The sequence below is a fragment of the Rhincodon typus genome, chromosome 8 (assembly GCF_021869965.1).
Source record: "Rhincodon typus isolate 14 chromosome 8, sRhiTyp1.1, whole genome shotgun sequence".
NCBI classification, from domain to species: domain Eukaryota; kingdom Metazoa; phylum Chordata; class Chondrichthyes; order Orectolobiformes; family Rhincodontidae; genus Rhincodon; species Rhincodon typus.
The window spans coordinates 74491862-74507051 of record NC_063339.1 but is presented as its reverse complement, the minus strand read 5'-3'; the positions used below and the strand labels follow the sequence as shown (position 1 = coordinate 74507051).

Sequence of the window (15190 nt, the reverse complement as noted above, 5' to 3'; positions counted from 1 at the left end):
TGTGATTGTGAGAGTGTGTGTCGTGTGTGTGAGTGTGTGTGTGAGTCCCAGTGTGTGAATATGTGTGTGTGTGTGTATGTGTGTGTGTGTGTGAGAGAGCGTGTGTGCGTGAGTGTGTGTGTGTGCGTGAGAGTGTGTGTCTGTGTGAGAGAGTGTGAGTGTGAGAGTGTGTGTGAGTGTGTGTGTCTGTGTGTGAGTGTGAGTGTGTGTGAGTGTGAGTGTGTGTGTATGTGAGTGTGTGTGAGTGTGTGTGTGTGTGTGTGTGTGAGTGAGTGAGTGAGTGACCACAACATGGCAGTGTGGAACATTTCCCAAGAGGAGGTCGAAAGGCCGGGGAGTGCCAGTGAACAAATCGATAATGACGCCAAAGGCCTGGGTCCCGCACGGCGAGAGCTGCCAATCCGTCAACAATCTACACCATTCACAACAGCCCCTGACAGAGGAGGTGGCCTTACCTCCAACACTCTCATCAGCCAGGGTCCCAAAATGTTGCTTCAGGAACTGCTCCTGGTCTGGCGTTCTTGGCACTGCTGTCTCGCGCAGGTAGCTCCCGCTCAGCTCCTCCTCTTCTTCCTCCATGTCCGAGAAGATCCCGTCCACACTCAGTGGCTCTGTACACTCGGAATCTACAACATCAATAGGGAGTGATGACCCACACCGTCACCCGAGGGCACTTTTATACCCCAAATACCCAGCCCTCGGCAATGCAAACCAGGGCAGGAATTACACTGTGAACGGTAGGGCACTGGGGAGTGTTGTCGAACGGAGAGTCCTAGGGGGTGCAGGTACACAGTTCCTTAAAAGTGGCATCACAGGTAGACAAGGTGAAGGATGCTTTTGGCACACTTGCCTTCATTGATCAGAAATTAGGAGTTGGCACGTCATGTTGCAGCTGTTCAAAACCTTGGTATGGCCACAACTGGAGCACGGCGTACAATTCTGATCGCCCTGCTATAGGAAGGGAGTTGCTAAACTGGAAAGGGTGTAAAAAAGATTTACAAGGATGTTACCGAGACTGGAAGGTTTGATGATAAGGTGAGGCTGGATAGGCTGAGCGGGGTGACTTTATAGAGGTTTATAAAATCATGACAGGCATAGATAAGGTGAATAGCCAAAGTCTTTTCCCTAGGGTAGGGGAGTCCAAAGCTGTAGGTTTAAGGTGAGAGGGGAAAGATTTAAAAGGGACCTAACGGGCAACATTTTCACACAGAGGGTTGTGCGTGCATCTGCCAGAGGAAGTGGTGGAGGCTAGTACAATTAAAACATTTAAAAGGCATGTGGATGGCTACATGGACAGGAAAGGTTTAGAGGGATACGGGCCAAACGCGGGTAAATGGGACTAGTTCGGTTTCGGGAAACGTGGTCGGCATGGACGAGATGGGCCGAAAGGCCCGTTTCCCATGCTGTGTGACTCTACGGCTCCTGCTCTGCAGCCACGTGTGGTTTGGGTGAAGTGAGAACCAGCAGCAGCTTCTCTGCCGAGCAGGAGTAGGTTGAGAGAGGCCACTGTATGTGTGTGTGTGCGCCCACACCACCCACTCTCTCTCTCCAGAGCTGTCCCCCTGGAGCGGCAAAACTCCCACCAAACTGCCACTGTCCCCTCTGGAACAGCTTCTCTTAGAGAACCATTCCATGGCAACGAGCCATCATCACGTACAGCTTAATTCCCCAGCAATACCCTCCTTGGATTCAGAGACCTGTAAAATCCAGGTCAAAGAACTGTATCCATCTGAGGGTGCAAATAGGTTCGAGCAGTGCCTCTCTACCTCTGGGACCCCCTATGAAGTCCAACTCAAGATCTCTGTTGACCAACTGCAGACCGATTGCGGTGGACACTCCTTATCTGAATTGATAACCCCATGTGATTCAAGATGGTGCCAACGCAGGGTGGCTCTTTGTGAGCTCTCGACAGCTGGTCTTACTCTCACATCTCTTACAACCGCCCTGCACTTTTAAACCTCAATTCTAAGTCTGTTAAAATTGCTAACAACGTTCTCTTAAATCTACTTGCAGGCCTGAAGATTATTAGACAACTGGATGGCGCCTCTCAAATTTCAAACCTAACGCTGATCTTACTTTTGCCGTTGCAGCCGTAATGGTTGTGTTCCTCGCTCTGTCCAATCACCCTTTGCGATCTGCACGCAAAACACAACTTTTTCACTGTGCTTAGGTACGCGTGACAATAATAAATCAAACCAAATCAAATTTTAAAAAAATCAAAATCAAATCAAGAGTGAGCTGTATGAGAAGGAGCTGCCCAAAACCACCCAGTTCTGGAACAGAGACAGTAGGAACTGTAGATGCTGGAGAATCTGAGATAACAAGGTGTAGAGCTGGATGAACACAGCAGGCCAAGCAGCATCAGAGGAGCAGGAAGGCTGACATTTCGGGTCTGGACCCTTCTTCAGAAAATGGGAGCGTTCGCTGGTAACACTGGAGGGAAAGGAATTCTCTAGTTTAGCGAATAGCGACAGATGGCGTGTAAGGGGAGAGCTAGATGAGCCCACCATGGAGATGCTGATGGAATGAGATAGAGGAATGGCAAGGAGGTGCATGTAGCGCTGACACGGACGAGGTGGACCGAATGGCCCGTTCTCCGCGCCGCACAGAAGCTACGTTTCTACGTTTTGACAGCAGTGTCTTCAGGCAGCTGGCGAAACCCAGAACGTGTCCATGAATCTCAGGACGGTGGGGGGTGAGGAGCGGGAAGGGACTATGAGCGTGCTCTAACCTTCGTGAGGATGCTCGGGGCTGGAGAAGTGGCTGCTGGAATAATCCACAGAGCAGGCACTGTCGGGGCTGTGCTTCTCTGGGAGGCCGTGGCTACGGTAAACCTTCTCCTGCCTCCGGTGCTGCAGCTCCTTCACCTGGTATTCACTGGCGGACAAGGAAGAACTGTGTTAGCATCGCTGTGCAATGTCGACTCCGCAACTAACGACAAGCAAGATAATCCGCTTCCCCCCCAACCCATTCCCAACCCCCACCTCCCCCCACCCCACAACCACCACCGGAAAGGGCTCGGTTCCTGAGAATTCTTTTTCCTGGGTTGCCGACATCGCTGGCAAAGCTGCTGTTCCTTGCTGGCCGCGTCTTCCGTGGCAGCGCTCTGTGTTTGAATCCCCACTCCAGGGGATGAGAGACACAAAAGCCAAGGATGGAGGAGGCATTCCTCAACCTAAACACGGAACTGAGGTCTCCCTCTGCCTGCTCGGGTAGACGGGAAAGATCCCGCGGCAGGGTTTTGCAGAGAATTCTGCGTTAACCGCTCCACCAACATGAGGAAACTAACATTAGCTGGTCGTCACAGTCCTGCTCCTTGTGGGAGCTTGCTGTGTGGAAACTGAGTGTGGCACTTACCACACAATGACGAGCACACTTCCAGAAGTATTTTACCGGATGTAAAGCACTCTGGTGGTCATAAAACAGTGTCGCATAAATATAGAGAGAGTTGTTTGTCTGCCCAAGGCAGTAAGAACGGTTTAAACTGCCGGCTTCATAAATTAGCACCAGATATTTCCCTGTCGTTCCAAGCTGAGTCACTGAGAACCTGTACAGCGTGGAAGCAGGTTATTTGAGTCCACACCGAGAGCGCCCCACCCACATACCCTATCCCCACAGCCCTGCATTCCCCAGGGCCAATCCACCCAGCGTGCACATGCCTGGACACTACGGGGCAATCTAGCAAGGACAATCCACCCTAACCTGCGCATCTTTAGACTGTGGGAGGAAACCGGAGCACCCAGAGGGAAACCCACGCAGACACGGGGAGAACGTGCAAACTCCACGCAGACAGTCGCCCGAGGGTGGGATCGAACCCGGGTCCCTGGTGCCGTGAGAGGCAGCGGCACTAACCGCTGGGCCACCGTGCCGCCCAAGCCGTCGGCCCTTGAAGTTTCCCCTTCGTCCATGCTCACGTTTGGTCACAGGTCTTGGATAAGCGTCAGGACTCACCCCTCCGTCTCACCAGAGCTCCCGGTGTGCACCGGGTAGATGGTACGCTCTTCGACCTCGGGTGTCTCCAGCTCTTGACTGAATATGCCTTCCTCACACGTGGGGATCGAGACGCCGCAGGGCCTGACAAAGCCCGAGCTGTGTGCGTCCATCAACTCTTGCTCCTCTATCTGTCGGGGAAACAACGGGAACAGGCTCTCAGGCTAGGCTTGTGAGGCAGCCCTCTTGTAAGTAAACGCTAATTGGTGGGACACAAGCACAAGCAAACTCAGGATACAAGGTAAACTACTCCAAAGGAAAGGCGCTCTGCAAAAAGATTTGCATCTTATGGCCAAGGCGCAGGAAAATAGGCTGATTGACGGTTGAGGATCATCCAACTGGTTTACGAAGGACCTGCCTACCTATGGCCGTGCGATACAGGACATGTGTGAACTATTGGGAGAACAACGTTGGGAAAGTCAGGCGTTCAGAGATGAGCAGGTCACGCCGATGGGGTGAATGTTCAGCCAAAGATTAAAAAGAATAGAGATAACACAAATGTGGAGCTGGAGGAACACAGCGGGCCAGGCAGCATCAGAGGAGCAGGAAAGCTGACGTTTCGGGTCGGGATCCTTGTTTGCAATTGTCTAGGCTGAAGTGTGACATTAGACCAAGTCTCAATGTGTATAAACGATTGCGTGTGGAGGGTTGGTTGGAGACAAGGGCTCCTCCTGAACCTACCTGGGTTCCGTCCGCCTTCAGTGTCAACAGTACCTGCATGAATATGCCTGGCAATCACATCTCAGGCTGTGGCACCCTTTGCTGAAGACAAAACTGCTCTTTCTCCCTCGTGTTTTGTCTTTTATACACTGCGTCATATTGTATTGGTACACTTTATTAGCACAGCATCTCCAGGAGAATAGGTTTCGACACAATGAATGTCTTAAAACCCTCTTGGTGCTGCCTTTTTGAGAAGCATCGTCAATTTGTTGCAGTAAGTGATGGTCAGGACATTTTGACTCTGTCTGGGACAACGTGTAAATCAGACTCTGCAGAGTCAGTCTGGAAATCTGCACTGTGTCATAAGCAGACTGCAAAGACAACTTAATACAGAACAAACACAGGCTGACACAAGTGAGAAAAAGCAGATATTGAGTATAGCGGGTGTAAATCTGAAAGTGCATATTTCCCACAGGGAAGAAAAAAAACTCTCAAAGCGCTCCTCAAAGGCATCACCAACAACAAAATCAGCACTGACCTGTAACTAGATGGTGGTAGCAGGGGTTGAGACAGTGAAAGACGTATAGGTTAGGTGGATCGGTCATGCTAAATTGTTCATAGTGTCGAGGGATGTGTAGGTTAGGTGTTTCAGCCATTGTATATTGTCTCTAGTGTCCAGCGATGTGTAGGTTAGGTGTTTCAGCCATTGTATATTGTCTGTAGTGTCCAGGGATGTGTAGGTTAGGTGGGTTAGCCATTGTATATTGTCTGTAGTGTCCAGGGATGTGTAGGTTAGATGGATTAGCCATGGGGAAGGCAAGGTTATTGAGATAGAGTGGGGGTCTGGGTCTGGGTAGGATGCTCTTCAGAGGGCCAGTGCAGACTCGATGGACCAAATGGCCTCTTTCTGTACTGCAGGGATTCTATGAACCAAAAGGTTTTGTCAAAAAAGTTACGTTTTAAGGGATGGGGGTGGAAGGCTGTCAGCAGAATATTCTAGAGCATGGTTCCAGACAGGTGGGGAGTAGGCGGAGTGTGGGGAAGGAACGGAAGATGTGCTATTGGCCAGAATCTGAGGGGAAAGTTCCAGTGGAGGAAGGGAGGGTCCCGTGTTGTAAGGGGTGCAGGAACAGATGGAAGGCATCCACACATCCTTTGAGCTCACAGGCCGAAGAAGGGTCCCGACCCGAAACGCCAACTTTCCTGCTCCTCTGATGCTGCCTGGCCTGCTGTGTTCCTCCAGCTCCACACTGTGTTATCTCTAGATTAAGAAGGGTGTTGGAAAAGCGTAGGGAATCCTTGGGCTTTAGTAGCGGAGCAGAAGAGCAAGGAATTTACGCTAACCCTTGGGCCCCAGGTTGAAACCTGTTGGCCAAATCCAAGCATCACACCTTAGGAAAAATGTCAAGGCTTTGGAGGAGGCATTGCTGAAGAAATATGGGACTTCTGTCACGTGGAGGTATTGGAGAACCTAAAGTTACTTTTAAAGCTGAAAAGATTAAGGGGGCATACAACAGAGATGCTCAGAACCATAAGCTGTTTGATAATTGGGAAGAAATATTTTCCAATGGACAAAGACAACTCAGATTAAAGTAAGGGGCAATAGAAGGGTTTTTTTTTATTTTTCATGCAGAAAATTGTTGCGATCTGAAACTTAGCATCTGAATCCACAGGGAGAAAGGATTCAGTTACATCTTGCTGAAGAGAATTGGACAAACACTTGATTTGTTGGGCTACAGAGAGAACAGAACGAAATGGGGGGGGGGGGGGCGTGGGAGTAACAAGGCAACACTTTCAAAAGAGCCAGCGCAGGCCGAACAGGCGAACAATACTCACGTCGCTCAGCAGGGTTTCTATGCTGACCCGGACACGGCGCTCGCGCTCACTGGATTCCTCAGGAACGGTGCTCCCGGACGGCGCCGTTCCAGCCCGGGGCCCGGAGCCCATCAGCGGTGAGAAGGAGAAAGAGTCCAGGTTTCGAAGGTCCAACATCGACTTCACACTCAGCTCCAGGTTGTTGTTGTTGTTGCTGCGTCGGGACCATCGGCCTCGCGGTCGAGGGACATGACTGTGCACCGAGTCCGGCCGGATTGGCACGTCGTCTGTCTACATACGGGGTGGGGTGGGAGACATCAGCTAACATTCCGCACTTCCCGCAAATCAAAATCGTCACTCTGCAAGACGCATCCCGCATCATAGCGACGTGCATTCGTATAGCGCCTCTCGCTTTGCAAACCGCACAAGCAGCAGTTACCAGACAACTTCTGCAGGAGGAGGTTTTGATTTTTACCTTTTATTCACCCGCCACTTCTTCCTCGAATCACAGCGGTTCGCACGTGCTGGGGGGGAGGGGGTCAGGGGTATCGGTCCGCGAAGGGATTGGGGTGGGCGATGAAAGGGTTTAACAAAGAGGTCGGTTTTAAGGATCGTCTTAAAAGGAGGGCTGAGGGGCGGCAGGGCACAGAGAGACATTCAGAGGGACTTCCAGAAACCCCAGGGTCAAGGTAGCATGGTCACCACGCCACCAGGTTGGGTAAGAGGTTGAGTCACTACAAGAGGGACAATTGTACATACAATCCCTACAGCGTGGAAGCAGGCCATTTGGCCCATCGAGTCCACACTGACCGCCCAAAGAGCGTCCCATCCCACCTAGTCTCACCCACCTACTGTATCCCCGTAAACCCACATTTACCACAGCTAACCCACACATCCCTGGACACTATGGGCAATTTAGCATGGCCAATCCACCTAACCTGCACATTTTTGGACTGGGAGGAAACCCACGCAGACACGGGGGGAATGTGCAAACTCCACGCAGACAGTCGCCTGAGGACGGAATCAAACCCGGGTCCCTGGCGCTGCGAAGCAGCAGTGCTAACCACTGTGCCACTGTGCTGCCCACTGTGCATCAAGTCATAGATTACTTTTAAGGAGAGTCTGGTTATTTATTAACTCCTGTATTAATACATTAAGATCATAAAGACAATGGAATGTATGATGATTAGAGCATGAATATAATGGGTGCTATACATGAATGTGGATTATATATAGCTCATATAAACAGTCTGAGGCAAAATGTGAAAGGTATCCTGATGGTGCATAGTCAAAAGTAAGTAAGCTTCCATCATGCTCAGGCCACCAGAATTGGCACATTTAGTAAACCCAAGTAAATCTTCAATTATCTATTGCTAAAAAAGTGGCCACTCTCTATCACTAAAAAGAACAGGCATACTCTAGACACTTGCTGAGCTGTAGTTCTGAATGAAGGGTTACCTTACTGTTCTCCCAGTTGTACAGACTCTTCATGCTCCCGGTATACTGTATCCTTGTGGGGATATCTGGAACATACAAAAGGGAGGGACCATCAACCACTTCCCTCTGTAGTGTTATCGCAGTCATCTCACTGTGAGTGGAAATAGCACGGCATTTCCCTGACACCTGGCACATTCCTCTCCTCGAACATCGTGGTGCTGTCGTCTTGGCCTCTTTACTTGAAGCCATATGGGTAATCATTTCCAAATGAACTTTGTAACCTCAGTGTGGGGTTTCATAGTTTTACATTGTCTAGTCATATTGCAGGTGGTGAGTAGTGTACATTGCTGGACCCCCACCCCCTTCCCATTTCGTCACAATATTTCTGACATATTGTTGGATGGCCAACGTTTAAATATGACACCATTGAACTTCCATGGTTCACTATCATTAATGGTCCAGTGCTAGATTCTAATTGTGTCTTCAATGGTCCAATCTTGGATTCCCTTTTCTCAGGAGCACCAGTGATAGAGTGCTGGCACACGGCAGGGAAGGTCGTGCCTCACTAACTTGATCGAGTTTTTTGAGGAGGGGACGAAGATGATTGATGAAGGAAAAGCGGTCGAGGTTGACCTACTTGGGCTTCAGTAAAGCCTTTGACAAGGTCCCTCATGGCAGACTGGTACAAAGGGTGAAGTCACATGGTATTGGGGTGAGCTGGCAAGATAGATACAGAACTGGCTTAGTCATAAGAGACAGAGGATGGCAGTTGAAGGATGCTTTTCAGAATGGAGGGTTGTGACTAGTGGGATCAGTGCTGGGACCTCTGCCGTTTGTGGTCTACATAAATGATTTGGAGGAAAACGTGGCTGGTCTAATTAGTAAGTTTGCGGATGATACAAAGATTGGTGGAGTTGTGGATAGTGAGGAGGATTGTCAGAGGATTTAGAAGGATATAGATCAGTTGGAGGCATGGGCAGAAAAGTGGCAGATGGAGTTTTAATCCAGACAAATGTGAGGTGATGCATTTTGGAAGGTGGAAATTATACAGTGAATAGCAGAACCCTTAGGAGTATTGATATGCAAAGGGATCTGGGTATGCAGGTCCACAGATCACTGAAGGTGGCAGTGCAGGTAGGTAAGCAGTAAAAAAAGGCTTATGGTACGTGTGCCTTCATTGGAAGGGGCATTGAGTATAAGGATAGGCAAGTTATGCTGCAGCTTTATAGCACTTCAGTTAGGCCACACTTGGAATATTGTGTACAGTTCTGGTCACCACATTACCAGAAGGATGTGGATGCTTTGGAGAGGGTACAGAAAAGGTTTACCAGGATGTTGTCTGGTATGGGGGATTTTAGCTGTGAAGAAAGGTTGGATAGGCTGGGTTTGTTTTCACTGGAACACTGGAGGTTGAGGGGCGACCTAATAGAAGTATGTAAGATTGTGAATGGTATGGATTGAGTGGAAAGTATGAGGCTTTTTCTCAGGGTGGAGGAGTCAATTACCTAGGGGACACAGCTTCAAGGGGGCGCGAAGGTAGGGAATGTTTAAAAGAGATGTGCAAAACAAGTTTTTCACACAAAGGGTGGTGAGTGCCTGGAATGTGCTGCCAGAGGAGGTGGTTGAAGCAGATACAATAACAGCATTCAGGAAGCAGCTGGGCAAATGTGTGAATAGGAAGGGAATAGGGGGATACAGATCCTGTATGTGAAGACAGTTTTAGTATGGAAGGGCAAAATGTGTCAGCACAGGCTTGGAGGGCCGAAGGGCCTGTTCCTGTGCTGTAATGTTCTTTGTGCTTTGCTCGTAAAACTGCTGCCTACTGCATTATCCACATGTGGTCAACCCCACTCCTTCCCTGGTAAGTGTGACGCTTTTCTGGAAATGCTGTAGAGAACCAGATTTAGAGCAGACCAATGTTGTAAGACAATTGTAGCACCAGGTGGGATTACTAACCTGATATCCATGAAGAACATTACTAAAGTGAGGAAAATTAGACGAATATTATTTCATACGAGTGAAGAGAGATCTCATAGAAACCTATAAGATTCTAGCAGGATTGGACAGGGTAAACACAGGAAGCTTGTTGCTGATGATGGGGTACTTCAGCACTAGGGGTTACTGTCTGAGGATACAGGGAGGCTATTTAAGATTGAGATGAGGAGAAATGTCTTCACCCAGAGAGTGGTCAGCCTGTGGGATTCTCTGCCACAGAAAGCGGTTGCAGCCAAAACATTGAAGACGAAGATAGATATAGTTCGTAGGGCTAAAAGGTTGAGAGGGTATGGGGGAGAAAGCAGGAGCAGAGGAGTGAGTTGGTTGATCCTCCATGATATTGTTGAATGGGGCAGCAGATTTGAAGGGATGAAAGGCCTACTCCTGTTGCTATTTTCTACGCTTCTAGGAATTGGTTGGCATCCAATGCCTGCAGCGCTATGTCCGAAGATTAACCAGAGCAGAAAGTGACTAATGCAGGCCTTTCAACAAACTGGTTAAAGAGATGAAGGGCCACAGGAGCTCTGTTTTCACACAGCTCTCCAGTAAGAGCAGACCTACCATTCGCCACATTGGTGATGCCTCGCTTTGGTGTGATGTGTGCAGAAGCCTCACAGTGTCCTTCGTCCTCCTCATTTCCATCATCCTCCGCTTCCTTCTCACTGTCAGAGGACATAGCTGTCTGAGCAGCTACATCGAACGTTTCTCGTCTGTGGGGGGAGAATGAAGAAAGGTAGACAAGTATTATATGATCAGGAATCAACCTCTTTATTGTCACAACCAGAGGAAAACAGAGAGAGAGAGAGAGCAAAGTGAAGAAGGACTGAGAGAGAAATAGAACAGGGATTGCCAGATATAGATGAAAAGGAAATGAAAGGGGGTCAGGGACAATGTTGGGACAGAGATATTGAGGGATACAATGCAGTAATTAGTCTTATCTTTCATAATAACAGAATAATCAATGTTACTAACAGAATAATCAATGTTAATAACATCGATCAGTTCCTGAAGCTTACTGTTCTCCACATGGGCTCACTTCAATGACAGTTCTCCAAACCACTCCAGTGCCTCTGTGTTCTGCTTGTCCAATATTCAGTCGTACATGACCCAGAAATACCCCTTGTTATAACACTGGAAATATCAGCCATTGTCTTCACTTCCATTTCCTATCCCACCATCTTCTTTGCCCTCTCTCTGTTTGCCAGAGATTCCATTCCCCTCCCCCGGTCATGACCTAATTTGACCTTCAGCTGACGCTCTGACTCTATGTTCTTACCAACACACATACTGTTTAGTTCCACTTCTGTTATATTGCCTGTCTCCGACCATACTTCAGATCATCTGCTTTTGAGGCCTAGTCTCACGCCATTGCCATTTCTGGACTTGACCAGCCCAGCACTCCCTTGGCCAGACTCCCAGCTGCCACTCTCAGCTCACCTAAAACTCTGCTGGCTCTATCCTAATGCACACTGAGTCCCTTGCTCACTCACCTCCAGACCAGAAAGTATCCACCAATCCCTTTTATTTAAACGTTTTTCCTTGTGTTTAAAACCCGTCACACCCATCTACGTAACTTCCTACAGTCCCACAATCTACACGCACTCTACACTCCTTCAATCCTACACATCCCCAATTTCCTTCACATTCTGTTGGTGCCTTTGCTTTCGGTTATCTGCGTCCTGAACTTCTTTCCCTACGTGCTCGGCACAGCTCTGCTCTTGTACCTGTTTGGGCTTGAATGCTTTTGTGGAGGTGTCTTTGCTTGCTTCTTTTCCTTCTGCTTGATCTCTGCCAGCCTCTGCCTCATGTTAATTGTCAGCTCCGAGCTCAGTCTCCAGATGAATATACAGCTGCGGGGAAGGCAGAGGGAGCTCAGTTACATCAAAAGCTCCAGATTAAATAATACCACCTCGTCCCTTGCCTGATACATGACTGATCATGAGTGATTATCAGACCATATACTGATAGTGACAACGGGACCTTGTTCTATTCTGTTCTCATTCAATCTTTCATGTTATGAACATTGACATACATGCACAGTATCAGAAGAAGTAATGAGAGACAGAGAGAGAGTGAGGAAGAGAAGGAGAGAGATTGTGTGCTGAACACAAAAAGGAAACAGAGAAAGACACACACAGCCTGATGGACTAACTGAATAGGGAGCGCTAACCTGCCAAGCAACATAATAGAAAAAAATTAGCTTCAAGGGGTGAACTGCAAGCAAATTGAGCAAAGTACTGTGGATGCTGGAAATCTGGAATAAGAAAGTGCTGGAGAAACTCAGCAGGTCTGGCTGTATCTGTGGAGAGAGAGAAATAGAGTTTTGAGTCCAATATGACTCTAAGAGTCAAAGGGTCATACAGAAAGGAAACGGACTCTTCGATCCAAACTGCCCACGCTGACCAGACATTCCCAGACATGACCCAGTCCCATTTGCCAGCATTTGGCCCATATCCCTCTAAACCCTTCCTATTCATGCACCCATCCAGATGCCTTTTAAATGTTGTAATTGTACCAGCCTCTACCACTTTCTCTGACAGTTCCTTCCAGGCATGCACCAACCTCTGTGTGAAAAAGTTGCCCCTCAGATCCTTTTTAAATCTTTCCCCGAATATCTTAAACCTACGCCCTCTAGTTTTGGACTCCCCCAGCCTGGGAAAAAGACCTCGACTATTCACCGTATCCATGCCCCTCATGATTTTATAAACTTCTACAGAGTCAACACTCAGCCTCTGATGCTCCAGGGAAAATAGCCCCAGTCTATTCAGCCTCCCTCTATGGCTCAAACCCTCCAACCCTGGCAACATCTTTGTAAATCTTTCCTGCACTCTCTCAAGTTTAACAACACTTTCCTATAGCAAACAGACCAGAATTGAATGCATTATTCCAAAAGTGGCTCAACCAATGTCCTGTACAGCCACAACATGACCTCCCAACTCCTGTACTCAATGCACTGACCAATAAAGGCAAGTGTGCCAAACGCCTTCTTCACCGCCCTGTCTGCCTGCGACTCCACTTTCAAGGAACTATGCACCTGCACCCTGAGGTCTCTCTGTTCAACAACACTTCCCAGGGCCCTAGCATTAAGTGTATAAGTCCTGCCCTGATTTGCCTTTCTAAAATGCAATGCCTCACATTTATCTGCCACTCCTCGGTCCATTGACTATCTGATCAAGGCTGCATTGTACTCTGAGATAACTTTCTTCACCATCCACTACACCGCCTATTTTGATGTCATCTACAAACTTACTAACCATACCTTTTATACTCACTTCCAAACCATTTATACAAACGTTGAAAAGCAGTGGACTCAGCACCAATCCTTGTGGAACACCGTTGGTCACAGGCCTCCAGTCCGAAAAGTAACCCTCCACCACCACGCTCTGTCTCCTATCTTCGAGCCAATCTTGTATCCAATTGACTCATTTTCTCTGGATCTCATGTGACCTAACCTTACTAACCAGTTTACCATGTGGAACCTTGTCGAACGCCTCACTGAAGTCCATATGGACAACATTTACCGCTCTGCCTTCATCTATCTTCTTTGTCACCTCTCCAAAAAACTCAATCAAGTTAGTGAGAGACGATTTCCCAGGCACAAAGCCATGTTGACTATCCCTAATCATTCCTTGCCTTTCCAAACACACGCAAATCCTGTCCCTCAGAATCCCTTGCAACAACTTGTCCACCACCGATGTCAGGTTCACCCATCTATTGTTCCCTGGCTTTTCCTTACCGCCTTTCTTAAATAATGGCACCACATTAGCCAACCTCCAGTCTTTCTGCACCTCACCTGTGGCTGTTAACGAAACATGGGCCAGCAATCTACTAAGGGTTGGAAGACTGTTTTTATTTTATGCAAGACTGTATTTTTTTAGCTGTTGACAAAGGTGGAGGAGGAGCGAGTGGAAAAGATGGAGACATTGTCCAGAGCAAAAGACAAGAAGAGTGCTTGTGATATTAAGGGACCGATATAGATGAGAGATAGGTGTTAATGGTGGGTGTATACAATGGAAAATAGATGAGCTTTTCAAACAGCAAACCCATACAAAAAGGATACTGGAAGGGGTGCCGGGAAAGGGAAAGGGATGCAAACTAGTCTACTATATCCGCTGCTCACTGTTTAGTCTCTTCTACGTTGGTGAGATTAAAATCACTTTGAGGTACACCTTCACTCTGTCAATAATGGTGACCCTGACCTACCACTTACTTGCCATTTTAGTTCACCATCTTGCTCTCGAAACCTTCCAGTTCTGGGCCTCTGGCATTTTTCGAGCAGAGAGCAGAGGTCCTCTGTTGGATGAACAGCACCCCGCTCCCCCCCATTTTCTCATTTAGGCACTTCCCAGCCTTCGGGACTCAACATGGGGTTCAATAATGGTCAGAGTCTGAACGCTGCCCTCACACCCCCACACCACCGCTGTGAGAAAGTTACCTACCTGTCTCCCGACACAGAGATGAGATGTTTACAGTCGTTGGTGAATTTCATTCCTGTCACGACCTCTGGGGGGGGGGGGGGGGCGGTAGAAAAAAACACACAATCATTGTAGAGACTAGAGCGGGTGGACGTGGGTCAGTGAATGAGGTGAGTTCACTAGGATCATCACTCAGACTGAAGCTTATCGTACTGACCGACGGAAACCAGCTTATGGAGATTATCCTGATAGGTGGAGGTGTAGCCTGACCAACACTGGTTTGGGTGGATTACCCTAACCAGGGGGGACTGATGAAGACCTTCATGACCATTACTGGCTCACAACTGACCGATTTGAACGAACAAACATGCTGGCCAATGTCGTCCATCAAGTGGCTCCTGATAATTAAACTAGAGGAATTAAGAATTTGGAACGTGTAAGTGTCTGTCAATCTTTTACCATTTTGCATTTCTTGGGATAGCAGTTACTTAAAACCAAATGCACATGGACAGCAACGAATTACACATTCAGGGGACGCCCATTCAAATCGGTCAGAGGTGCGTAGAGTTCATTTGTCAAACATGGGAATGACGACTGAAAATTTCCAAACATACTTTTGCAATACACACACACACCCAGAGGTGTTGGTCACAGACAGAGGGCCATCATTTGCAAGTAGGGAATTCGAATATTTCCCAAAGTCAAATGGCATTCGCTATGTAAGGACAGCCCCGTTGTTTCCATTGTCTAATGGCCTGGTGGAAACAGCAGTCCAAACTTTGAAGGCGGGCTTAAAGAAACAGCCTGCAGCTTCACTTGGTACCAAAGTGTCTTGGCTCCTGTTTGAATATAGCACCAACCCCTCAGGCAACTACAGG

The 15190-nt window shown here is 48.2% G+C and overlaps 1 protein-coding gene across 1 annotated transcript in view; it reads right to left on the bottom strand.

The window, feature by feature from the left end:
• Window positions 1-15190, bottom strand: part of mapkbp1 (mitogen-activated protein kinase binding protein 1) — a 165482-nt gene that overhangs the window by 25071 nt on the left and 125221 nt on the right. Inside the window, exons 16-23 of the mRNA XM_048600305.1 lie at window positions 14337-14400; window positions 11622-11747; window positions 10459-10607; window positions 7924-7988; window positions 6487-6756; window positions 3952-4121; window positions 2732-2877; window positions 456-626 (exon numbers count right to left, since the gene is read on the bottom strand). Of these exons, the coding sequence (XP_048456262.1) occupies window positions 456-626; window positions 2732-2877; window positions 3952-4121; window positions 6487-6756; window positions 7924-7988; window positions 10459-10607; window positions 11622-11747; window positions 14337-14400 (1161 nt within the window). The remainder of the gene's footprint in view (window positions 1-455; window positions 627-2731; window positions 2878-3951; window positions 4122-6486; window positions 6757-7923; window positions 7989-10458; window positions 10608-11621; window positions 11748-14336; window positions 14401-15190) is intronic.